The sequence below is a fragment of the Siniperca chuatsi genome, linkage group LG11, assembly GCF_020085105.1.
Source record: "Siniperca chuatsi isolate FFG_IHB_CAS linkage group LG11, ASM2008510v1, whole genome shotgun sequence".
NCBI classification, from domain to species: Eukaryota; Metazoa; Chordata; class Actinopteri; order Centrarchiformes; family Sinipercidae; genus Siniperca; species Siniperca chuatsi.
Window position 1 is genome coordinate 2,855,532 of NC_058052.1, and position 27,978 is coordinate 2,883,509.

The 27,978-nt window shown below is 39.8% G+C and overlaps 1 protein-coding gene across 1 annotated transcript; it reads right to left on the minus strand.

The window, feature by feature from the left end:
* On the minus strand, nucleotides 1–27,941 carry LOC122884652 (inactive pancreatic lipase-related protein 1-like). The gene is made up of 13 exons (XM_044214837.1): nucleotides 27,919–27,941; nucleotides 27,781–27,835; nucleotides 26,263–26,414; nucleotides 25,345–25,464; nucleotides 20,802–20,936; nucleotides 18,603–18,711; nucleotides 17,746–17,865; nucleotides 17,344–17,460; nucleotides 8,836–8,954; nucleotides 7,348–7,477; nucleotides 6,430–6,544; nucleotides 5,539–5,706; nucleotides 1–141 (listed from the first exon to the last, which is right to left on the minus strand). The coding sequence occupies exons 2-13, from the start codon at nucleotides 27,833–27,835 to the stop codon at nucleotides 72–74; spliced, it is 1,410 nt and encodes a 469-aa protein (XP_044070772.1). The 5' UTR covers nucleotides 27,919–27,941; the 3' UTR covers nucleotides 1–71.
* Between the last annotated feature and the right edge of the window lie 37 nt (nucleotides 27,942–27,978).

A 27,978-nucleotide genomic window follows, 5' to 3' on the forward strand; every position in this document is an offset into this window, starting at 1 on the left:
TGAAGAGGTTTGAATGCAAAAATCTTTATTGAAAGACCCCATGTGACACTGATTTGTCATATTTTGGCTAGCTAAGCTTGGCATGGAAGCACAGACTGGATCGCATTTTCCACCACGTTCTCTGTTCCACAGAATAAGACACTGTGAAAGAAGAAGGAGATAAAAATAGAAAGTGAGTGAGACGTTATTGAAGAGAGTGTGACTGAATATTTTGGTATATATAAGTATTATTTAAATCCATACAAAAGTGTCTTAACAGAAACAGTTAGAGACTCCTCTACCTCACTGATATGAGCACTAAAATGAATACTAGTGTGCAACAAACACAAAACACAAATAATTCCAACCATAATAAATAAATCTAGAATTAATAGTTTTTGTACAGTTCTGTCCAGTTGTGTTCTAGCATGAACAAAATCTTCCCCCATCACTATATTTTTATTGACAGATGCATTGTTATGATATGACAGAAAGTGGGTGACAAAGCATCAGTAAATCCCATAAAGAGAAATCTTTAGGATGTACTCTACCCTACCATCTCATCCCAACACCAGCCCCGAGCTGCCCTACCCACTAGAGGGCACTAGGGGCAGTCCCATGGTGCCCTCTAGTGGCCTAAGCTAGTCCATGTCTTGTACTGTAGCAAAGTAGTACAGGGAACTGCTAGTTTGACAGCAGAAAAACAGCCAAGCTCTGTTCAGTCCATATAAATGTTTACATTTTTCCTTACTCCATCTGTCCACAAAATAAAAACACCTTTGAATACAATGCAGTCCAGTACAACACCATGACTAACTATGACCTCAATGCTAAAACATATTATTTAAGTTAGTCTACAGCTTCTTGCTCCTCCCTGTCTCTCCTCCACTGCTACCTCAACAACCTGGCTCGACTAAACAATGATATAAGGAGAGAGGGAGAGATGATTACAGTTAATTGGGTGGGGTATTAACATGATTATAAATTCGAGAATCGTTAATATTCCCTGACAAAGATGTGCAAAAACCTGTACAATTTAAACAATACCATACTGGTAATGGCAAATAGTTGTTTATTCAGTGAATGCATGGAGCTGTTCCATCTTATTTCATTGGATACAGATTATCCAAATATTGTTGACTATTGCATAAGGTGTCTGAACATTAATATAAAACAAAAAGGTGATCTATTAACTGTGTGAGGGGAGTAATAGATCTGTTTATGTGATAGGCCAATTAAAATGGGGAGTTGTTTGGGGAGTTTTAACTACAGTTGACCTCTCTGCATGCACACTGGTGCTCACACACCACGTGAACTTGCAGCATCAATACCAGTTTGAATATACTGTAGGTGGAGAAAGGTCTGGAGGTGGATTATGCGATTCTAATCCAATACATGTCTTTTGTCAAATTCAGTGAATATCTCCTCATGGTCCGCTACCTGTGCGTTCTGTGTGTGCACTGAAAAAAAATCTGATGTTTGTTTCACAGCCCTGGCTCTGTAAATGGGAAACAAAGTGGCTCTGACCGAGCAACACAACACTATTCCAGCCATGATTTATGTGTCAGGTAGCCTTAAATGGGCAAGTCCACGGACATTCAGCTTACTTTCTAGTTTGCTAAGATGTGCTGTTGTGATGTTTGCTATAGCAGCAGGAGAGTTGGAGTCTGGAGCTAGTTTGCTGGCTGGGAAACCGCCTCATCCTCTCTGTATGTTAGCTTCACAGCAGCAACTGTCACAACAGTTTGCTAACACACAACCTAGCTAACGTTAATTATATTACTCGCTGTGTCGTTGTTTGCTCTATTTCATGGTATTTGTCATGGTATTGGATTTCTCCAGAATCGCATACCCCACCTTTAAAACCATGTAACTCCAATTTTTGTGATTTTGAGTTTGAATATTTGTGATAAACTGAAGGATGAAGTGTTCCTTTATGGGTTGAGAAAATTCTCCTACTTCTCAAGCTAAATAAACAATTTAAGCTGCCCTTAGATTAGCTGGAAAATGCATTGTCACAAAGCTGAAAACAGGGCTGTTTTCTGAGCTCATGAAATGTGGACTTTTTAGAGATACGTGGTTCTCACAGGACAGCGACGTTACAAACATATGATGACCTTGTAGAATATGATGCATTGCTGTAGATTAAACTACACAACATTATGTAAAGTAGTTAAAATTACCTCAACCTTAAAATCTACAGTGGTAAAATGCAACATACACATTAATGCAGCAGTAATATTAATCCAGAAATCATCATATAGTAAAACACTGATAGGGAACATTTCACTGCAGAATGAGTATTTTTACTTCTTGATACTTTAATTACATTTTCTGATAATACTTCCATACTTCTAAGGTTTTGAATGCAGGGCGAATGGGCGACTGTGGCTTAGTGGAAGAACGGATCGTCCACCAATCGGAAGATCAGCGATTCGATTCCGGCTTCCAACAGCCCACATGTCAAAGTGTCCTTGGGCAAGACACTGAACCCGAAATTGCTCCAGAGGGCTGTGCCTTCGGTGTGTGAGTGTGTGTGAATGATTTACTTTCTTTGAACTGATGGCAGGTGCCATCAGTGTGTGAATGTGATATATAGTTGAAGCGCTTTGAGTAGTCGGAAAAGACTAGATTTACTTGTAGTGGAGTATTCTCACTGTGTGATATTGCTACTTTTACTTAAGTAAAGGATCTGAATACTTCTTTCACCACTGATTATGATACGATATGGACCAAGGTCACTCACTGCTTAGCCAGGAAGTTGCGCCAGCATTAGGGAACTATACTAGGCTACAAAAACAATGTCTCCCAATGTCTGTGTTGACTGACCAGCAGTAGCTAATGCATGCTACTCCCTGCTTACCGCTTCAACCACTCTCTTCCTGCTCACTCAGTTCCTCTTCTTCCCTGTCACACGCCTGCTCCTCACATGGCCAGTCACCTCTCCTTCCACCTGTTGCTGCATAATGGCGAGTAACGTTTCTACTGTCGCCATAGCATATCTTTGATTTTTGCATATTTTTGCATCCGCATTTAGATTCTTCATTTTTTTTGGCCCACAACTTCTCCGCACGCACGTTCTTTTGTTTTTGCTTATCCATCTTGACAATTGACAAAGACGCCCTCCTTCGTCCACAGATGTTTGGTTCTGAGTTGACATTCGACACGGTAAGAGATAGGATTGGGGCAGCCTAGGGTTATTATAGAAAATTAACCAATGGGCCGCTGCTCCTGCTTCACCGGTCATTAGCAAATAAATAAATAAATAAATAAATAAAAAGCTAACGACTGGACCGGCCCTACGGTGCATCGGCCCATCGGGAAAATGCCCCTATTGCTAGATTACCAGTCCAGCGCTGCTACTGAGTGTATATTTGTTCATGCATAACCCGTGTAACATTTAAAATATATAAAAACATGACAAAAAAAAACAACATTTCCTTATTTGGTGTAATAATGATGTATGGTCATTCTGTGTTTTGTCACCTTCATCAAATTTGCAAGCCCAGTTTGTGGTTAAAGGGACAGTTCACCCCAAAATCAAAAATACATGTTTTTCCTTGTAGTGCTATTTATCCATCTAGATTGTTTTGGCGTGAGTTGCCGAGTTTTGGAGATATCGGCCGTGGAGATGTCTGCCTTTCTAAGAATATAATGGAACTATATGGCACTCGGCTTGTGGTGCTCAAAGCGCCAAAAAATACATTTGAAAAACTCAACAGCAATGTCTCGTTCCAGAAATCATGACCTGGTTACTCAAGATAATCCACAGACCTTGTTGTGAGCAGTTTCATGTAGGAATTGGTATTATTATTACTACTGGTAGAAAGAAAATGGTTGATTTTGGGGTGAACTGTCTCTTTAAGGGAAGAGTTACCACTTCAATACTTTTTCTAGATATTGGCTTTTAATGAGGTCAGAAGAAAAAAGAAAAAATATATTTAATAGAAAAGAATTGGTTGATTTTGCAATGGGTGCTGTGGGATGCCAAACAACAAAAGATAGCTCCATCCCCATCTTGTGACTATTCAGGTAACCACTAGGCATATTGTCAACAGTAGCTTGATGATCTGGAGACAGCTGATACACATATAAGTAAAAGATACAGGGAAAGTAAATAGGAATGCTAGGACAGAAATTGCTGTGAAAAGTTGTGAACTTGTGAAGAGTGAGAAATAAACACCAACAACACTGATCAAATAGTTTTATGATTATAAATAGTAATTTAATTATATTTTGTACTAATTCTATAATTTGTTTATCAGCACATGAAACTTCTTTGGGTGAGCATTTCATTAAAACTTAATGTCATTTAATAACTTAAATAGTAAAAGTTGCTGATTTAATTTTCATAATGTATTTACACTAGTTTGTAACCCTGTTGATATTATGGGTCACAGACCTTTTGGTTGAGGAAAACATTTAGCTCTGCTCTGGACACACTTCAAATCAAAATTGTGCTATTTCAATTTATGCTTTGTAAAATTGCTGCTTTCCTACAACTGTTTTTTGCATTTCTTAGTTCTTTTTGGGTGATAACAAAATGAATGAATAAATTACATTCTAATTTAACATCTTGTTATGGACAACCGCAATGTGTGAAACTTCTCAAAGATGAATAGATAAAGAAAACTAACTAATGGTTGTATAAAAATAACCAAAAGCCATATAATATGTAGTGCAATCTTTGTAGAACTTCATTAGACTTGCTCATATGCGTGGTATTCTGCTGTTTTTTGGGCAATGGATTCTTCTTCTACTACTGCTGACTTAAATAAACCTATACACTTCATACTATTTTATATACACTTAGTTTCACCGCCCTCAGTGATTAGAGTTTTGACCTTGTTGACTCATTATTATCAGTGTCATTTAGTAGTATCATCCTGAATTTACCTAACTGTCGCTGTATTTTCATTGGAAAAGATCTAATAAATGTAGAAAAAAATCCAATAAACGAATATAATCTTTCAACAAATATACAATAGAATAATGTTAGATGTATCATATTGACAGCAGTTTCTAATCAGAAAACTTTGTATTCAATGGTAATATACAGTTTTGTTCAAATAAAAATTCAACCACTACTGATTTGTTGAGCATGTTTTTAAAAAAAATATTACAAAGTCATCAACATAAGCAAGCCACATGCCACAACTTTCTGGTTCTGAAACCTCAGTGCACCCTGGGAATTGATGTGGACCTACCATATTTCATCAGAGCAGTAGAGATTGGCTGACTCAGGTTAAGTACAACTAATTTTTTGACAAGATATCACAGATCAAAATGTGCTCTACCAAATGGTTGACAAAACCAATAAAATGGTTTTAGTAATTGGCATTTACTGTTTATGGCAAAGCACCATTATCATTTAGCACCACTGATATTATATACAGCCTAATTGTCTCCTTATATCCACCAATTGTCTTGAAGAAAATGGCTGATGATTAATAAGATATTACTGTGTAGGTGTGCTTGATTTTCACTCTTTGTGTCATCTCACATTAAGGTGTGAGGAGTTCCACCTGACGGTCGTTTTTACAGAGAAGACAAACTTACATCTTCTGGTCTTTTCCTCTCTGCAGCTCCACCTTGGATGCACCGTACTTGGGTTTCATGGGGTTAAAGATGTAGTTGTTCCACCGAAACTTCACCTCTGTCACATCAACCAAGTCTACCTCAGTGTTGATCAGCACCTCATAGGTCCAGCCAGCTACCAGTTTACCCCTGGAGAAATGTCACAACAGATCACACTCAAAACACACTTCATGAAATGTAACAATGTAATCTTTCTCCTTGAATGGCTTTGACAGTGCAATCTGAGCACCATTACTGTAACATCACATATTGCAGTGATATAATACCTCCTACAATAAGAGTACTTCAAAGACTTTGTACTTTCGTTGCAGTTACTACACACACACACACACACACACACACACACACTATACGTTAAGAATCCAACTACTTTTTCCTTTGTGATCACCGACTGCAGCAGACCAAATGTGAAAGCAATATTTCTGTGTCATATTATACATGTTTTTTTATTGGTTTCATCTGGTTTGTGTATCACTGTGAAATTTGATCTGTGCAAACAAAATGCCACAAGGCAAAAGGCATCTAGTGGCTATTAGTAAAACTCCAGCTTAAAACACTTAATGCCCATTGCCTCAGCTCCTGGCAGAGATACTGTAAAAGAGGAGAGGTGTAAAATTACACCATCAGTGAGTATCTGCAACTGACCAGATCTGTCATTTAGGCAGCAGGGAGTCACATGATCAGATAAGAGAAGTTACAGAAGGTCAAGCTCTCAGGCTTGGTCAACAAAGAGAAGCACAACACCCTAGACAAAGAGGCAGGTCCTCTTCAGTAACTTTACCTCAATCAGTGATGTCACATGGACTAAAGCCCCTTGGTATGTTCAAAAGGATAATATTATAATGTTCTTACACATAAAGCTGGTACTCCTTGGTGCTGTCATTGTCTCCAACGAATGCTACATACATGCTGCCTGGGTTAGGCCAGCGAGGACCATCCAGGGTTAGCATCACTCTGTAGCTGTAACCTAGAAATGGAAAGAAATAGTAAGCAGTCACAATATTTCACCATAGCTCTGGCATAGCGTCATAACATCTTGATGGATGCATAATTTTCCATGGGTGGGGACTATAAAAGAACACAGGGAGAAAATATCTTCCAGTCTACCTGATATCTACATATTGTTGTTGGAGGGAAAAACTTGTAAATCTACAACATGGTGCTGGCAAAAAAATATTGAACAAATCTTTTCTAAAGATACTTTTTCAAGTTTTGTCTGTACCATGTCTGCACTGGTATGTACTGCTTCCAGGAAATAGACAAAGCCTTGCAATCTGACACTGACAAAATGCCTATTCTGCATTATATATTACCAAGTACTATATGACGAAGTTTAGCCTGCTTTAAGTAGTGCAGGTGGTGACTGACTGATGACTCATGTTTTCCCCTTGGGGCTTACCGTAGCTGTCACACTCAAACATCACAGCACTACACCAAGATATAAACTTTTCAGGAGGTTAGAAAAATGGCTTTGTTTTCATGGATGACAATGTATTTTTTGACTCTGCCAAATTCAATTGAAAAGGATTTTTATAAGGATAAAGGATAGCTTATTGGGATGGAGAATGGTACCAGCCGATAGAAACCTCTATATGTTATCCTTCAGCTGAGATAAAAGCATGAAAAACACCAAAACTGGAGATACCAATTTTTCCTCCGGACAGTAATATATGAAAAGGTTTCAGTGGCTCTTCACATTGAAATCTGAAGTGAGATCTTGTGTAAGTCACACTTTTATTTTTGCCAGGACAAGAAGGGCAGGGTACTTACAGCCAAAGGGTTTTGAACTGCCTGTGTTGAGGAAGAACTTTGTCTTCGAAATGCCATCAGTCACAGTGAACTTGTCAGCATGGTGGCCCATCAGAGGACATTTGTTGTCTGCACATGGGAAACACTTTCCCTGTGAAGACAAGGACAGTGAAGTGTTAAGACAAGGACAGTGAAGTGTTAAGAATGAGCTCACCCTGTGATGGAGTGTAAGAGCTTCTCCTGTCAATGAATAGTCAGGGAAAAGTGACAACTTAAAGACTTTCACCCCTATACTCCTTTAAAATATTGCAGATTGCCCCCTTATAAATATGAAGGTAGAGACTAGTGCTGGTTTTACAATAAGTTACTGTGTGGTAACAGGCTGGCTTTGTGGATGTCAGCTATGGCTGCAGGAATAACACCAGGGAGTGTTTATGAAGTGAACGACAAGGAGGTGCTGTCATCTCTCAACAGAGTCACATGAGGTCATGCTCTGCGCTCCCCGGGCCTCCTTTGATCTGGACATGTGTCCAAAGCAGGGATAAACTGTCCAACAGCTGCAGATATAAGCAGTCCCCATGGAAGACATGAGGGAAGCCCATTTACATCACCCGCTTCGCCGCAACAAAAATGCAATCTTGCCAAATCGACTTCTAAAACCAAAGAAATGGTTCACAGCCATATCAGTGTCATACAGCAACAGGTGGCAGTTCCATACACATGCTTGGATGGTGGAGATATGGGCCCCTTCTCCTTCTCTTGTCTGAGCCCATCTGATAGTCCTGTCTGAGTCACTTTTTAAATTGAGGACATAAAGATGCCTCCCAGATCCCATGTCTGTGGCCACTACCACCAGAAGCTTTGCAGGGATGGTTAAAACTGCTCTAGAAACCATTTTATGTAGAAATCCAGCAATGTTTCATTAAAGAATTGACTGTAACACAGAAGAATGTCCCGCTAACTGTTTGCATCTATTGACACAAATTAATTTCAGGAGTTGGGTATGATCATTGGTGGAAAAAATCTTTGACTTCTACTACACCACTCACTAATCGTCTGTTAACACCAGCATTTTTAACAACAAAGTTTCAGACTGAAAACAATAATTTCAGTTGAATCTCTGCAATTAGGGGATTCACTCATGGAGGTATTTGAAGTAAAAACGTTTTTTAAAAAAAATCTACAAAAGTGATGGAGGAGGGAGAAGATCAAAAACAATTTAAATATTTAGAAGATAAAACAAACAAGAGAGAAGTGAGAGAGAAGCACAAACAAACTATTTACATATTTTCAAGCTATAATATCCTAATCCAGAGATCAGGAGAGAAATATTATAAATATATAATATATTTAAATATTTTTCTCATCTTTTCCCTGATGGTCTGAATAAGTAAATACTTCCAGGTTAACTGACTCAGTTTTTTTAAAAATACTTTGAACATGCACCAACCAAAGACAATATTTAAGTTTATAGAATGTGCAACACTCTTAGTTGAGCCAAAGACTTACAGCAGCAAAACTGTCCTTGTCAGAGCAGGGGAATCCTACAAAACCTTGGGGTTTAACCACACTCTCGCTGTAGTACTGGTAGGCTCGGACATGGTTGCATGCATCAAACTTCATGGTACCTGGCAAAAGATTGGAACAAGTGATGATAGTGAAGAGGAGAAGAAATGAGACGGACATGGTTTTAAAAGAGAGTAAGGTAAGAAGGAATAAGTGATGAGATGTGAATGCAGATTTGAGTCTTGAATTTCAGATAGCGAAGTACAAACTCATGACCCTCTGACTAGGGTTGGGTCAGAATGATAGTTGAGTGGCGAGAAACATTTAGAGACTAAGAAGCTGTCAATTAAAAGGGGAGATTTATATTCAAAACTATCTGGAATCGCCTTGCTATAATTTTGAAAATCAGCAATGATTTGCACAGAAAAAAGGGTATAAGAAGAAGTTTTGAAAGTCAGCACCAGCAAAGCAATAATAGGAAGAATTTTAGAGTCAGAGTGAGAATGTGAGACAGAAACAGTGTCAGGGAGAGGCAGACAGACAGAGGTCACGGCTCTGTCTATGTCTGTTGCTTTCTCTTCCAGTACAGGGCAAACGCCAGGCACTCCAAGACCTTCAGCTATGCAGCTCCGGCTTCCACTCTCCCTCTCTATAGGATCGAAAGTGACAGATTCAAATGTGCCAAAAACACCCCCTCCAGACCCAGGTAGGGGGTTGGGGGAGAGGAAGGCACAATGCAAATACTACCTAGAATTATTAAAATAGTAATGTAATTGTCGTGGTGATATTAATAAATTAATAATAATAGGAATGACAGCTATAGGTATAATAATGACAGTATTAGTAACAGAGCCAATAATAACAACAACTTTAGTAGCAGTTGTCGAGCAGGAACACGGGGGAAAGTGGCCCACAACCACAGATCCAGACTCTGCAGCTCCGAAGGCAGAAATGCCTGCTGAAAGCGACAGAAGGAGAGAGGAGAGAAACGAGAAAGCACAAAACTACGGGAGAGAGAAGATGTCGAGTTAGTAACATGCAGTAATGGGATAAAAATGCATACAGATGGAGAGGGAGAGGAGGATAGAGGAAAGAGGTGCATCATGGGAAGTCTCCCGGCAATCTAGGCCCACAGCAGCATAACTAAGGGATGATTCAGGACTCACCCAAGCCAGCCCTAACTATAAGCTTTATCAAAGAGGAAAGTCTTAAGCCTACTCTTAAATGTGGAGAGGGTGTCTGCCTCCCGAACCCAAATTGGGATGTGATTCCACAGGAGAGGAGCTTGATAACTGAAGGCTCTGGCTCCCATTCTACTTTTGGAGACTCTAGGAATCACAAGTAACCTTGCATCTGGGAGCGCAGTGTTCTAGTCAGGTAATAGGGTATTTTGAGATCTTTAAGATATGATGGTGCCTGACCATTAAGAGCTTTGTAGTTGAGGAGAAGGATTTAAAATTCTATTCTGGATTTTACAGGGAGCCAGTGCAGAGAAGCTAGGACTTATTCGGGCAGCCTGATAATAAGGAATTGCAATAGTCCAACCTAGAAGTAACAATGAGCAGATGGGGAGAATTGTGGATCACATTCTTGTTGTAAAAATTGATTTGGAGTTACTTTATCTTTTAGAATTCATTGCATCTCTCATTGAATATTTTGATTGATTGGCATCATTACAGTTATTCATTTCATATTATGTAGGCTACATCTAGGTAAACATAGTCTAAATAGGATGCTAGTACAGGCTATTATTGGCTCACTTTGAGCACAGTAACGTCTCTGACAAAGATTTTGAGATAAAGCTGTTTTTGTGGATTGAGTAGGAAAATGCTCATTTAAGTGAGGGCTCTCTGAACTGCAGCAACATTCTAGATTTCTACTGGGGTCTAGAGGGTGTCAAATATGTTTTCTGTGCAAAAATCTTAATTTGAAAAGGTAATTAGCTACTGGAGTTGTCAGATAGATGTAGTGGAGTAGAGGTAGAAAGTGTCAAGTACCTCAAAGTTGTACTTAAGAGCAGTACTTGAGTAAATGTACTTAGTTACTGTCCACTCCTGAGCAGTAGAGACACAGGGAGCGAGGACACATTTGTGGTTGGAATAAACCTACTAATAGAAAGGGCATAGAGCATTGGCAAATAGCCGGAAATTAATCAGAAACTTTGGCAGATAACAGATTGTTAATTTGTTACAGGTAAAGGAACAGTTTCCTGACATGCTGTGGGAGGAGTCAATATGTTGGTGGTGGACTCCAATAGCATTGGCACGAGTGCTGGAGCTGCTGTGCAATGATCCTAGAGCAGCTGCTACAATCCCATTAGGTCCAATACTTAGAATACCAGAAGGATTTGAGATAGTAGGGCAAAATTGAGTAATAATAAATCTGTGACTGCATATTACCATCGTCCCTAGAAGGGCTAAGTAGGAAACAGGCAAATTGGGTTACATTGTCAGAACCCCGGCAGGTGACAGCTCAGAGAGGCTAGAATTTGACCCCACAAGAATACAGCAGCTGAGAGAAATGGCAACAAGAACAGAAGGAATACAGCTGAGAAGAAGAGTTGGGGGAGCAGGATACGAAAAACCATGTACAGAAGCAGGCATAATGCCAGTGGGCGTAGACAACAACAGGCTCATGTGCCCCAAAATATCCAAAGCAGCATTAATATGTGCCTTGGTTGTTCATGGATATGGTGGGACTAGCAGGCAGACTCCCAGACCTCACTGAAGGGGCAAACAAATGGATTACTGCACTGGAGGAAAGCATGGCAGGAGTAACATTGGCCATGGGTGACATCAAAGCCTTGCTCATGCATGAGCCTGGAAAACACATGACTGAAGAAATCTTCCACGCAGCAAATCTGCAGTTGGTGGTAAATGGGAACACAGCAACGTGGTATGGGCTGAACTAAGAAAGCAGTATCCAGAGAAAATGGACCCCTCCAGGCTGGATGGAGAAAAACTAAAAGTGAATGCCCATTCAAGTTTCTACATGCTTTTCAGAGAAAATGGAGAGATGAAACAGGAAGTGCTTGGAACGCTAACCAAATAACACCACACAAAGTCTGTTCAAGGTGAGGGTGAAAAAGGCCATGCCACAGGTACAGAAACGACTGGACAGCGTCGTGGGGCTTATGAAAATGGAATGGCCACTGTTCTCTGAGCATATAGTGCACCATGTGGAGAACTGGAGAAAAGAGAATCAAAGAGAGGAGGCGGCAAACAGACATCTGGCCAACAAGCTAACCCAACTGCAACTGAATGAGCTGACCAAACAAAAAAAAGGAAAAAGTTAAGACTCAAGCTCCAGTGGTGACAGCAGATCAAGCCCAGATGCAGCAAACAGAGACACGTTAGACTCTAGCTAAGCCCCTGATCCAAATCCAGGCACAGGCTCCACAAGGACCAGAGCAGGCAGGCCCTATTATCTCCACGCCACTGCATCACTGCCACCAATCCATCTCCATGTCAACCAAGCTGGAGACACTGGAAGCAATTACTGCCCCAGAGCACAAAGGGGTGGTCCACCTCAACGTAAAGGATGGAGGGGTCAGCAGGCACAACATAGACGCTCCCTGTCCAACCCACAGCCAAACCAAGCTAACTAATTTACTAGGAAGAGACATTTTATGCCCTTTAAAAAAGGTCAACATCATGTATACACAAGATGGCCTCTACATAGATTTTCCTAAAAATCCACCAGCAGGAATGATGCCAGTGCAGATACAGCAACAAACCATTAATCATGTCCAGCCCACTGTGTACTGGCTAAAATTGATGCCAAAATCGGAACTGCTACAGTAGTGGCAAACATGGAAGCCATGGGTAGCATAGTGGAAAAAGCTGTCAAGCCACAACTACACACACAAAAGAGAGAGAGAAAAAGAGAGATTAAGCCAAGGAGCAGCTGCAGCGGAGACATTCCCATCTGAGATGACGTCCTCAACTCCACTCCACTCCTACTACTAGTGGCAAAAGAACATGAATCTCAAAACTTGGTCCAATGGTGAAAACAGCTCTGCAAGAACAAGAGTGGAAGCCAACCAGGAACAAGCACATTCACACTTCCTCAGATAAACAGTACATAAGAATATCATTAAGAAGCATGCGATGAAGCAAAAACAGAAAAAGTTTTAATAAACAAAAGAACACCCACACAAATGCTGCTAATGCTGATTTAGCAGGGGTTTATGTTAATAAACCCCTGCTAAATCAGGTTTCACGGTCTCAGAGTCCGCATGGAGAGAGGAGATCTCAGAGACTGGCTGCCAGACGGACTAGCAGTGGCACAATGAGTAGTGGGTCATTAGCAACAAGACAGGAAAGTGAATCAGACTCAGATGATGAATCCACAGATCAAGCTGCAAGTCCAGCAGAGAGTCAAAGGGCTAGCAGATTCAGGAGCAGGGCCTTCAGGGTTATCAGGGCAGACACCCTAGGAAGAGAAGATTATGGAAAATAGGAATAGTAATTGTAATCATGTCAGTATGCAGAAGTTCAGTGTAAAATTTACCAAAGTCAGAACCAATCACAAAGCAAAAGCAGTTGAGTGAGTGCCCTGGCAGTAGAGGTTGTGGTAGCACAACAAGGTAAACTGCCACTAAACCAGTTAGTCAAGCTCACTTATGTCAGATCAAACACGTATAACCAAACCTTGACCCTAGGTCCGGAAACAATGAAATTGGACAATCTTCCTGCAGATGAGCTGTGCAGCATTACGGGGGTGGTGAGTTAAATGATAAATTGTTCAAAAATCCAATGCACTGATGTTGAATCTTTGACCGAGCAGGAAGCCATTAAATTAGTAAAGCCACACCAGAGATGGCGTACATGTAGGAGTCCACTAAAAAGGACTTCAGACAATTGACAAATTAAGAACGAGTTAGGAAAACAATCTATTCTATCAGTGGATGCGCTATTCAGCCCAGCAGGTAAGCTCAAAATTTTGTGTAGTGTGCTATAACTTTAGGATTCCTCAAATGATGCACATTCCAGGTTTTGAGGCAGATACATGTGGTACTGATGGAGTTTGTTTTGCATATTGCGTAATAAAAATGGCTGGAGGTTATCAGGGATGGAGTGATGACAGGTAGGTGTGCCCTAAAGTCTTGACAGATGAACTGGAGTCTTGGGTGCCTATAGTAGTTAAGTAGTTAAATGGAGCCTTACTGATTGTTATGGTTGTCATGTGTTGTGTGTTTCCATTGATCCAAGTGCTAATTAATAAAATTACTAAGTTGGTAACTAAACAATTTCTGTTCAGATTCATAATAAGATAGGAATTGACTCGCATGAGCATAGGTCAGTTGTTTGAATGTGACCCGTTGCATGAAAGTCAGAATGTGATGTGGCTATGAGCTCCCGCAAGTGGGTAGTTGATGTCTAGAATACCACTAATATGGCAGATTTAATCTGACAAACACAGGAAAACTAAGGAGAAGAGGTCAACATGTTGAGAAATTTCTGAAAAAAGAAGAAACATTCTGCTGTTTTTGCGTGTATTGTCAAATATTTTGGTGACATCTGATGAAAAACTGAGCAATAAAGAAAATGGTGTGTATACAGTATTAATTACAGCAAGATATTGAAACTCACTCACAGAGAATGTCAATTTTGGTAGCATTTGAATGAAGACTTGTTGAGCTATAAATGTTAATTGGTTTAGGTTAATTTGAAAATAATAGAGTGACAGACTTCTGAATTGACCATATGTTGCAGTGAGGCAACTTCTGTCACATTTCAGTGGATGTGCTGAAAAAATTTCAGCTCCATAGGAGGTATGGGTGATTTATTTTGATTTTTCGAAGTTTGGAATGTGAATTGTCTAGAAATCTCTAGCAATGTAAATTTGTTGTAATAAGTTATGCCCACATTAAGAAAACATTACCAAATTTAAAGCATCAACTGAGTCATGAACCTAGTTCGTGCAAACCGAATGTTGTACGAATCGATGTAGCCATGTCATAGTTTTGGGGTTTTTCACTTCCTGTTTTACTTTGTAGTGTTCTCTTCTCATGTGTCTTGTGGTTTTACTTCCTGTCTTTGTTTGCTTTCCTTCCAGTTTAGATTGTTGACCCCGCCTTGATTGACCTGTGTCACCTGTGTCTCGTTGTCTCCCCTACCTAGTGTATTTAGTCTGGGTTTTTTCCTTTGTTCATTGTCGGTTCGTTGGCCTTGTCATGTGCATTCTTGGTTGTACTTTATCCCTGTGTCAAGCATCCCGGCATTTCTTGTCTATGAGTTCTGTTGAATTGATTCTTTGTTCCCTTGGACCTTGCCTGGATTATGGACTTTTGAACTTTGTCTGCTCCCTGTTGGATTTGTTTGCCTTGTTGGACTTATTCCCTGGTTTTGACCACTACCTGCCTGAAACCTGTAGTTATTCCCTGCCGGTGATCGCAGCCACCGTGTCCTCTCTGATATCTGCAAAGCTGCCTTCCTGTTCTGCCTGCCACGCTACATGAGCCAGCTGCCCTTCCTGTTCTGCAAATAATTTCACGCTACACAAACCAAACCCAGGACCTACACCCAGTCAAGATTTTAAAGCCACTGCCATATATTTAAAAAAAAAAAGGATACTGACATTTATCTACAGAAAATGAAAAAATATACTGAGGCTTCATTAACAAGAACAGAATTTTCTCTGAAGGTCTGTTTACATAACATTCAAGGTCTACATGTACACATAACAGACCCAAAACATGATCACAGGATATTGAATGCTGACATACTTTGAATTACAGAAATATGGTTGCAACACAATGCACCATAAAGTAAGGTCTCAATCAAACAGCAACATAGTTCTGGTTTACAGATAAAAGCCTACACCACCATGTTGTTCTATCACAAAAACCACATAATTTGTAACACTCTACATGTGCCTTTTAGTGACTTGGAACCCTTAATGTTTAAAGTTCAGTCTCTGAACCACAATTACATAGTGCTGTATAGACTATCACACAAAATTAGCCTATACAACAACAAACAAAACCTGACTACTGTAGTTAGACATTTTAATCAACTTTCAGGAGTTTTAATGACAATGCACTTGTTTCGAAATCCATAGAAAACCTCATGCAACAGCAAAGTTAGTCAAATTGTAACGAAACCAACAGCAGAAAATGGGACAGTGATCACATTTACATAAAAAATGACAATCCTAAGATTGTAAATGTGCAAATAATTTCCACATACCACAGCTACCATGAATGTATGCCTATGGGTTTCTTACTTGCTAACTAGGGCCTGCAACATTCACCACTGAAGGTGGAAAGTCTGTACTAGGGTGAGGGGGGGCTCTTTTAGTGAGCTTATGAGCTTTTTCATGTGTATGACTTAACAAGCTATACACTTGAGAAAACATTTCCGTCATAGTAGTACAGCACTGCAAGAGACAAGCCTTCAGTCTTAGGAGTGTCGCAGCTCAAAAAAGTAGAAATGTCCATCCAGCTCTAGTGTTCTTTAGTTTACAGATCCATCATGCAAAATCCACTGCATTCACCTTATCATTCACTTGATCCTGCTGCTTATTCCATGTCTTAGATTACTCATTCTATTTATTTTTTACTTTTGCCACAATTTATGCAAATTGGACTTGCAATCTAAGATTAGTTTAAAAAGTAGGTTTCCCATATGTCACGATTGGCGCCAAATTTTGCACTGAGCAGGGACATGGGAAAGTACTGGCCCATGTTTCCAGTTATTTGGACAATCCTATGTCAAGATATGATATCACTTCCAGCCATGATTTGTGTGTCAGGTAACGTTAAATGACTTGCCCATGGACATTCAGCTTATTTTCTAGTTTGTCGAGATGTGCTGTTGTTGTGATGTTAGCTATAGTAGCAGGAGAGTTGTGAGTATCGCTGTCTGAAGCTGGTGTACTGGCTCTGGGAAACCGTCTCGTCCTCTCTGGCTGTTAGTTTCGCAGCAGCAACTGTAGCGACAGTTTGCAAACCCATAACCTAGCTAACGTTAGTTATATTACTTGCTGTGTTGTTGTTCGCTCTATAGCATGGTATTTGTCATCGTATTTCTCCAGAATTGCATATCCCAACTTTAAGTGGAATCAACAACTGTTTAGTTACACTGACAGTAACCGATGCAACTAAACACAATCCAGGCAATGATTAGTGGTATATACAGTAAACGTATTTTCTAGAAGACGGGGTTACTAGATTGGGTGATGTTTTCTAATCAATGTGAAGGACAAAAAGCTGCTCTTAGTTGAAGTTTTTCCCAGTTCAGCTCTAGACCACATGGACATGATAAATGGCAAAATAATTGTCAGAATTCTGGCAGTAGCCTATGCAAGTTTTATTGAACCAGCATTAACAACTAGACACAACAATGGAAAGAAAGCCAAATAGCCGACTTGACTGAGTATGAAGGACTGCAGTCTTTGATTGGGCGGCAAAAAAAAAAAAATGTGACTACACCAAAATCGTCATTGTGATCATTGCGTTTCCACTTTGTTTATTAAATTGTGTTTGTGGGTCTCGATTTATCTCACCCTCCCAGATGGCATCCAAGTCAGTGGGATTCCCTTTGTTGACGGAGCAGCCGGGCATCAGCTCTCCTCCGTTGGGGTAGAAGTCAATGTGGCCCACAGACTGTGACATCCCCAGACCTGAGAGAATGGAAACAGAAATCACTTTTTGTATAGACATAAGATTCTTTGATTTAAATTTAAAAAAAAAAAAAAAAATAGCATACAATGGTTCATTGAAATTGGCTGGAAATATTTAAGAGCACTGAATATTGTTTTTACATTTTTTCTGTAAGGATTGTCACATTCTAAAACTACTACTACTTACAAGTAGAGTATACTACTAATTTGAGAGTTTGAAATGAAGACATTAAGTGAATACCTCCTACTTAGATCTCATTCATTGTGATCAACAGTGATATGTACCAAGTTTGGAATTGAAAGGAAGTCCATCGCTGTGAATGACATCCACAAAGGTGGCGTCGCTGGTGTCCAGACTCACAGAGGCATTAGTGTCCTGGAAGTAAGGTTCAGCTGGGTCCAGTCCTGAGCAGAGAACGAAAGGTGTGAAAACATGGAGGGAATCAATGGAATTTCAATGTAGAAACTCAGCTGTCTCAGCAACCTAAATCACATGATGGACTGCAACAAAGAAGAGCATCCTTTGTCCAAAATTAAGATGCTGTAGATTCACCTGGTTGCCAAAATAAAATAGTGGTGTCGGACAGGGATACCTTTTTGCCCCCTAGGAAATAACAATTCAAAATGAGCAAAGTCCAAGCTGTCAGAAGATAATGTGATAAGCTGGTGCAGTCTATGCGTTGCTATCAGAGTCAGAAATACTTTATTGATCCCCAAGGGGAAACTCTCGTTACAGCAGCTCACTATCACGTCAGTGCACACAGGAATAGAAGGACTAGCAAAGAATATAATACACTAGGTCAGAAAATATATTAAGTACCAAGTGGGTATAAGTATAAAGTGTGAAGTACAAAGTGGGTTTACCGGTTGATGATAATAATATGGTATATTTGTGTTTACTTGTGTTATCTTTGACTAATATTTAAATTTGTTTGATCTGAAACACAAAAAAATAAGAACTCAGGAAGAGGACAAACACTTTTTCACACCACTGTATCCTTTTTTATCATTTTCAATAAACTAGAGTCATCCAAAAAATGTACAATAGCGATCTCTCTTATTATTATCTCTTATTTCTACACAACAGTGAGTGACTTCAACTAACAGACCACTATAAAGTGTAAGTACTGCGGCAGGTTTACCTGTGATGCGTGCAAGGCCAGTGATCCTGCTTCCAGCATCTCCTGCAGCGTGAGCGCCGAGGCTGTGTCCGATAATATGGAACTTATCAGCATTCTGCTTGTAGTTGCCCTGCATCATGCAACATGTTAAATTCAAAGATACTGTATCTACCACACTATCGTACATACAACATACAGTATGTCCTTCAACCACAGTGTGTATGTGAGAATACCCTCTCAGCTTCCAGTTGTGTCTATCTTTGCCCTTTCCACCCTGTCTCTTGTATAATATTATCCTTTTTTAAATCTGTCTCTCACCCCAACTTTATGGAAGTACAATTCTAAATTGCTAGAATACTCTCTTAAGGGAACCTGACCAACAGCTAAGGGAATACATTTGTATGCTGTCTTACTCAGATGAGAATATAGGTATCAATTTTATCTTTCTGTGTCCAATACAGAGATAGGTCCAGGATGTTTAGCCTAATTTAGCACAAAGACTGGAAGAAGGGGGAAACCGCTAGCCTAGCTCTATCAAATTATTATTATTATTATTATTATTATTTATTTATTTATTTATTTTTTTAAACATACTGATCTCTGTACAAGGAATCAGACAGCAACAAAGGGTATTTCCCAAAATGCCACTTCCTTTGTGAAAGAATACCAGTGTCTGACAGTTAACGGCAGTGTTGTAGTCAAGACCACCTAAACTGAGACCACGTCATGACCAAGACCAGAGTGTATCGAGACAAGACCAAGACTTTGAGGGGTTGAGACCAAGTCAAGACCAAGACCAAGGCAAGGCGAGACCGAGTCAAGACCAAGCAAAAACAACAATTTGTCACCACATGCACTGTCCCCTATATCCCTCAATATATGTTAACTAAATTAGGTGGCAAATAGCTGGCAAGCAACTGAAACTAGCAGCCTGAAACAAACAGTATATACATACCATAATACTTAAATTAATAGCCCAGGCTTTTATTTGCTTCAATCACTGAACTCAACCTGCCTATATATGGGACAGGCGTCCATATGGGATAGGACAAAACTCTTGCTCAGCAAAGATGGAAAATACTATCAAATTATTAATTCATTAATTATTATTATTTAAACTAGTAAGAATATTACTTGTATAAAAGTTAGGCTATCGAATAACAAATTACGAATCATTCATTTGATCTAGTTCTGATGCAGAGAGAGAGAGAATGCACCATGTATCAAAATACTGGTAGCCTACCTTAGAAAGGATAAAAGCTGAAGGTTTCTGTACTTATTTAACTTGGATTAATTTTTATGAAAAAACGTTTTGATTCTTTTGATCAGTGGACCCTTACGGATTAAAGGAATATACATAAATCAAGGAATGAAGACATACTCTGACTTTATGACCGCTTCAAAAGGTAGGGAATCACCCCTTTTTGTTTCGTCTCTCTTGTTTACCATGACGGTAAATCTGAATGAACTAGCAGGTAGAGCAGGTGCAGTTTGATCATTTTGTTAATAAAAGAAGGCTTACACTGAATTGCCGGGCAAAAGCAACTCTCAGCAGGTAAGCAGTCGAAGATAGAAAAACAAGTCCAACAGTGAGCAGGCAAAATCCACAGACAGGTAAGGTACAAGAAACCAAGGTGCTGACAGAGTTACAACGACGAACTGACCACTGAACAAAGGAAGGACACAGACTTAAATACATCAGGGAAGGAGGCTCTTTCAAAATAAAAGAAATAACAGAACACAAACCCAAAACCATAACAACTTTGGTGTTCATGGTTTCCGTAAAATGAACTGAATGATTGAATTGTGGGGAATTTAACTGATCTAACAATATGTAGCATGTTCATATTGACAAAAGTTAAAACATTTATATTTGTATTTGCAATCTAAGCAGCCTAAACTAACTCAAGCGGGCTTTCACTTCCTTGTAGTGCGTGTGAAGAGGGGCAGGGAGGGGTGACAGCCGTTAACAGTAAAATTCAAATTACTGGTTGCATTTGAAGCAGGAAGTTTTACATCCAATCACAGTAATGATATTAACAAATAAATCAGACAATGCACAGGCAATTCAGCAATATCCCCGCAGTTGTGGTCTTGAATTAAAATCCCGAGTCCTCTTTGTCTGAGACCAAGACAAGACCGAGTAAAAATCCAGTCGATTCCGAGATGAGACAGAGACCGATCTCGAGTACTACATCACTGATGAAGTGCTGTATTTACCATGAGGAATGTGATCATGGATGCCACCTGAGCAGACACCACCCTGGCATTATTGGCAGCCTGGGCATACTGAGTCTTCACACCTTTCTTCCACTCCACAGCAATGCAGTTCACATTCTCCCACTTTACCATAACCTAGACACAGCAACACATTAGTCAACACAGATTTAATGAAACTTAAGGTTAAACGGTCAGTTCACCCAATTTACGAAAACATATTTTCTTACTTACCACTAGTAAGTAAATAAGTAGAGTAAGATTTATTCATATAGTACTTTTTAAAATAAAAGTTACAAGGTGCTTCACAATATAAGCATTTGGCATGAAATATCAAATAGGCAGGACAGTAACAAACCCAAGAGAACTAACAAGAAACATCAACAAAACAGCAAAAACATCAGTTAATGAAAGCAAGGGAATATAAGTGAGTCTTGATAAGTATTTTAAAATGTCAGTTGAATCTGATGATCTAATAGTGACTATTCCAAAACTTAGGGCCCACAGACTGTTGCAGGGTCTTTTGAGCACTTTTTGAAGCTGATAATTAGGACCTACCTCTGTTTTATTTTCACTTACTGTGAGAAACTTTTGGGACATCCAGCCTCTCACAGAGTCAAGGTTAGACTACCTCTAGTAGTACGAAGACATTCGGATAGTTTTGGTTTCATTTGTCCAGGTTTTGAGATATCAGTCTCTTATTTTTCTGTTGTCAACCAAATACAATGGAGGTGAATGGAATTTTGTTTGTGGTTCTCACAGCATGTCCTGGGGCCCGTTCTTCATACGTGGGTAACTGAGTTATCCAGATTAAAATGTTGATGATTTCACGAGTGTGGATCTTTTGGTTCTTTGAAGCTGGTTTAAAATTCATCTGGAACTGTCAGAGCAACAAGTCCTTAAATTTTCAAATAAAAATGTCTAGCTTTCCTAGATTTATAATGAAAGTCTTGATATAGTTACGATTTTAGAAGAGAACATGCAGGTTATTATAAAAATCACTGATCTGTCAGTGTAATTATCACAATAATTTTTTTATAATGAAGAGTTACCTATACATGATAAAACAAAATAAAATTAAAAATAAACTTTTTGTAAACAAAAAATAACCATATTTAGTTTGCGATACTGTTAGCAAAAAGAAATAAACTCAACTAAAAGATTGTTACAAGACCAATGGAGCCAGAACTTATGCCATTTAAAAGTCCAGTGTGTAGGATTTAATGGCACCTAGCGGCAAAATTTCAGTTTGCAACCATATGAATACCGCTATCATCACCCTCCCAAGTGTGTAGGAGAAACAACAGTGGCCACAAAACTAGTGAAAAACGCGAATGGCCCTATCTAGAGCCAGTGTTTGGTTTGTCTGTTCTGGGCAACTGTAAAAACATGACAGTACAACTTGGCAATCACCGTGGAAGGGGACCCGCTCCCTATGTAGATAAAAATGGCTTATTCTAAAAGGTAATGAAAACAACAATTCTTATTTTCAGGTGATCATACACTAATTAAAACATATTTAGAAATATTATATTTCATTTCTGCCAATAGCTCCTCCTAAAATGTTACACATTGGACCTTTTAAGTTGACATTAAAATGGGAATTTGTCATTTGCAGAGCTCACTTTGTTGAACATTATTCATTCAATTAAAGCTGCTTTTTAAGAGATTTTAGTAAGGTTTCATTTTCATAGCAGGCTTATGATGATCTAACTAACTAAAATGGAAGGAGTCTTGTTTGTTTGTTTGTTTGTTTGTTTGTCCGTCCTTCGGTTTTCTCGACAACCGTTCATCCGAACGACTTCACACTTGCTGAGGACCCAAGGAAGTGCAGTGTCGAGGGCGAGCTCTTGAGATCTACGGGACATATTTATTAGTAGTGCGTTACTACTGCAAGAAGTACACACTGTGTAGTGTACTCCAGATGCAGTGTGCCTGCTTGCTCCGGGGAACAACATCACCTCAAGTCGCACTATTGAGGTATGTAAAATCTGGGGCTTATCCATAGACATTGAATGCGGTGTGAGCTTTTGCACCCAAATGACACATTTACTCTAGCAATGCTAGGGGACGCAACTATGTCATGACAGGTGTATTGCTCAGGACCCAAGGAAGCGTAGTGTCAAGTGTGAAGTTGTATGGATTAGCGGTTCTCGAGTAGGCTGCAAGCAGCAATGCCAGAAGCCAAGCAAAAGGCCTGTTCCCAACAGGCACTGCACTAACCACTCAAAATCTCTAATGCATCCACTGGGAACCCCAACCAATCATGCACCCAATATCACTCATAGTCTAACCACAGTCACTGGTAATGTCTAAGTTTAACAGTGATGAAAGTGTGGAACCAGTGGAAACATTGTGGAGCACAGTGTAGAACAAAATACCCCCGTAACAATGCAGGAACGCACATAAAATTAGATTTATGTCCATGAATCTATTGCCCCAGTGCATGCTGGGAGGCGGCTGCGATCCAGCGGCGACGAGGGGTTGGTGCTGCTGCGATACAGGGGAGTCCAGGAGCGAGTGATGGCTGCTGCGATCCAGCAGGGACTGGAGGTGGCAGCGGGGAAGGCGAGCAGCTGGGCAGGTGAGCAGCTATGGGAGCCACGCTTCCGCCTGGAGCATTTCCCGGAAGGCGTCAAGAAAGCAACAGACTGAAGTGCCCCCTGGCTTGCAGGCTGAGATGCTGACTGGAGATTAGCACGTAGGAGGTAAGTATGTAGGGATATGAACTGGGGGCCAGCAGGCTGTGGTGCAGTCCGATGGCTGCCAGGACCACTGAGAGCCAGGTAGGTGCCTAGGTATGGGTTCGGGACTGGGATCGGTGGATGAGTAGCAGGCAGGGTTGCAGGCTGGCGTGTCTGGGTACGAAGGAAGTCAGTGAGCCACCCAGGGATGGCCTCCCTCAGCCCAAGCAATGTCGAGAGTCTGGTTTCAACCCGACATCCGATTGCCTCTCTGCGGGACTTGTCACGTATTTCCCCCCCATATGTCCTCAGACCATCTGGTCCGCTTCCTTGGACAGTTAGGCTAGGTCCATGATTGGTTGGATCATTCTGTCGTATGTGGTGTAGTAGTGGTATGTGGACCCAAATGCAGAATATCAGGAAGCGGTATGAGGATGAGGTAGCCGGATGACTACAGTGTGTGAAGTGGTATGCAGGCAGGTACAGGTAGGCAGACCGGTAGGCAGACAGTTCAACAAACAGGCAATAGGCAGATAGGTTACCAGCTGGCAGTGGTGGAAGCCGGGAAGTGAGTCCAATGTGGCTAAACAGTTCAATAGGGTGCAGGCAAGGTACAAAATCCAGAATCCAGCCAAGGTCCAAGGGAGACAAAGAATCCAATACAGAACTCACAGTAAGAATGCTGGGGAACTGGGCACAACACAAATGTCAGGAACAAAACTCAAGACAGGCGAACCATCAAAGAGCAATCACACCATGCATTAACAACAATGATCTAACACTGAACAAAGACAGAGACCTGGGCTAAATACCCTAGGGGAGGTGAGCCAACGAGACACAGGTGCAAACAATCAAGGAAGGGCCAACAATCGAAACTGGAGGGAAAGCAAACAAAGACAGGAAGTAAAACCACAAGACACACAAGGGAAGGAGAATACTACAAAATAAAACAGGAAGTGACAAAAACCTTAAACTGCCACAGTGGGCCTGAATTAGTCAAGCCATATTTGAAGAACAGGGCCCTGGTTACAGGATATCTACAGACCTCACTGTAAAGTGTTTTCATAGGGGCCGCTTCTTTGCTAGAAAGTAGTTCCAAGTAAAACTGTTGACACCGTGCTTTTTGGATTATCCACAGTAACAGAGACACTGTTTCTGGAAAGAGATGTTGTTGAAATTTTTAAAGCGTATTTTTTAAATTCCGTGAGCCCCACAAACAAAATTCCATCCACCTCCATTGTATTGGAGTGGACGCAGAAATCTCAGAGACAGCTATCTGAAAAACTGGACAAATAAAACCAAAAACATCTGCATGGATGGATACCACTAGAGGGAATTGATAAAATGTTTTTTTGTTTGCTTGTTTTGTTTTGTTGTGTAATTTAGGTGAACTGACCTTTTATGGACATGAGAAATTAATTGGCATTGTGTTCATATGCTGAAGGCAACAGCAGTGGGAAGGTAAGACCTGTAGTTTAATGATCATCCTACCAAACAGTTAGAATTGATTACTTTTCTGGGATCTGTTCATTTTGTTCCTGCTCTGTCATCATGAAAGACCTTTATTTTTGTTGTTTATATTGTGCTTACATGGTGCTTATTCCTAAACAAATTTGTGCACAACAAATAACCACAAACTAATTAGAGAGATGAGGGGTCAATAGAGGCATACAACTCATTTTTGCCAAGGGGCCTTCTTGGGTTAATTCAGTGCTGAATTCAGAATTCAAATTTTCAGTAACATACTCCCAGTTTAATATTTTTATGAAGCCTCTTGATCAAGCTGTCATTCTGGGTTCTTCACATCTAGTATTTCTTCAAAGAACATCCGTGAAGGTGTTTTGCAATGTGTGTTTTCTTACCTTACACATCTCCTGTGGCCAGTCCTCATCTCTTTTTTTCAAATAACCAGGAATGATGAATCGAGTCTTTCTCATCCCACTGTAGTTTGATGCCTGAATGGTTTGGTCAGTCTTAATCTCCTGTTTCAATAGAAAAGTAATAATGAATACAGTGAGAGCTTAAAGGATAAGTCCACATTTTTTCAAATCTGTCTTAATACAATACTCACATGCCCATACAGTATGTACATTAAAAGCGTTATTGGTTGCTGTAATTGTTCCTTCTGTTCAGAGTGGCCACAGAGATCCCTTCTTAAAGCGATTTCAATAAAAAAGATGGGGAACAAAATCCACAGCCTTGTTTAGCTGAAGTTAATATGAGGTTTCAGCAGTCTGAGGTAGACATATAAAGTGGGTATCTTCCAAAGTTGTGGTCTTTTTAGAACCAAAATCTGTCATGGTTTTAGGGGTTATGTATAGTATTTCCTGTTTTTTTTAAATGCCCTTTTCCCCTCTCATGTTTCTGGTAGTTTTGCTTCCTGTCTTTGTTTGCTTTTCCAGCCAGTTTGATTGTTTGCTCCGCCCTGATTAGTCTCAACTATGTCTTGATGTCTCCCTTCACCTGAGTGTATTTAGTCTGTGTGCTTCACTTGTCTCTTTATCAAATCGTCATTGTCCCTGTGTCAAGTGTCCTGGTGTGGGTGTGGGTGATTACAGGGTGGTGAGGCCGTGACAGGCTGTGACATGAATATTGTTCTAAGAGACTTTAAAAAATGTTAACCTATTCTTTCATTGATTTACTATCTCTACAAATACATACATACACACACACACACATACACACATACATACATACATACAGTTTGCACATCAGTGGTGAGACACAACAGCTCCTGACTGTTTAGCTGTTACCAAGCAAAAGAAAATAAAACCATTTGCCTGGTAGTAGCGGTTCTTCTGGGTAAAGAGGAGGAAGCGGGTGCCAATCTTCTCAGGCTGCCAGGGTAAGATGGAAGCTGGTCTCTGAGCAGTGCCCCCCCAGGGAGGAAGGTCATCAAAGCAGCCCAGGTCATTAAAACAGACCTCTGCCGCTGTGGACATGGAGGAGATAGATAAAGATAAGATAAACTTTCACACTCCCATGTGGAGTGAATTTCACAATGATATTCATGTAGTTTTGATATCACATACTGGCAACTCAGATAAAACATTATCCTTTCAATTCATAAAGTTTTAAAGCTTTCTAGGCTGAAAATTTCCTTCATAGACTTTTACGGAAGAAATGACAGATTAACTTTTTTTTTTTTTTTTTAAATAAAGGTTGCAAACAGTGTATCTTGGCAATAAGAAGTCCAAATGGAGTCAAAAAGGTAATGTGGTTATTTATGATACATATTTATATTAGAAGTGAACATTCCTACCTTGGTTATCTATTAAAACATTTACATGCACACTAGTATCTCGGCTAGTACCATGGTTTTAAATTCAGGATATGATGTTTACATAGAACATTAGAAAGGTCAAACCACAAATTCGACATTTACATGGAGCATGTTAAAACTGGTTATTTATATGCCTGTTTACATGTATCTATTATCCACATCTAGCAAATATGTCATATCTGTTCCAACTGAGTAAATTGAGCAGTCAACCCAGTTTGGTTTCTGGCTGCCTGGACTCTTAAAGCCCACATTACCACTGATTTTCACTTTTATCTCAGCATGATGACCCTCATTACATCTTTTATCATCACATTTTTTTGTAGGACTGACTAGCTCATATTTAATTTTAGTTACTATCGGAGTAGTCCAGCTGGCATAGTCATGATTATGAAAAGCATACATGTTGACTCAAAGGAAAGATCTTAAATTGAACTGAAGCTAAATTCGGATCATATTTTCACCACTGGTAATAATAATATAAATTGTTGATTCGTTTTTCAGGAATATGGTAAAATTTTACAAGCAGCAGCCTGCTGGTGGTAAGTCATTCTGTGCAGCCAAGCCCACAGAGCTTTATTTGGAATTATAGTGGAGATCTCAATCAATTTTATTTCAAGATACCAAATATTTCAGGTTGAAATGTGTTAAAATAATGCATAAGACATTTAGAATATTTGCATTTGATTGAATTGTGCAGCCATAAAAGAACATGGAGTCTCAGGTCTTAATATTTCACTCAATGTTAACATCATATTGCTTCAATGAAGAGCTGGAACAAGCTGATAAACAGTATTTGATACTGACAGACAGGATGAAATAAGATGATTTTAACAAAGTTAAAGCTACTTAAGGGGAAACAAAGAGGAAACTTGTATGTTAAGAGGTTTCACATGCAGAAAATCAATAGTAGCTTGAAATCAAATAAAAAATTTTAAAAAACATGCCAGCTTAAATATATTGCTCACTTAGTTTGCCATTTCAGTAAAACTGAATCCAAAAATTAAAGTCAATTTACCATATGATGCGCCAATGAGGAAGCAGAGCAGACCCAAACTCCACACCTGTGACATCTGTTGGACATAAAGTCCCATGAGAATGTTTGGTAGTAGAGAAGTGAAACAGAGATATGAACGGGATCATGCTGTGTACTTACCTCAAAGCCAGACAAGAAAGTAGTGAGCTAACTCTGCACTGCTTTAAATACTCCAGCCAG

Coding starts and splice junctions, on each gene's coding strand:
- LOC122884652 (XM_044214837.1), bottom strand. CDS start 27,835: ATGTCACAGGTGTGGAGTTTGGGTCTGCTCTGCTTCCTCATTGGCGCA. Junction 25,465..26,262: donor AGAAGAACCGCTACTACCAG/GCAAATGGTTTT, acceptor CTATTGAAACAG/GAGATTAAGACTGACCAAAC. Junction 6,545..7,347: donor CAGTTCAAAACCCTTTGGCT/GTAAGTACCCTG, acceptor TTCCATTTCTAG/GTTACAGCTACAGAGTGATG.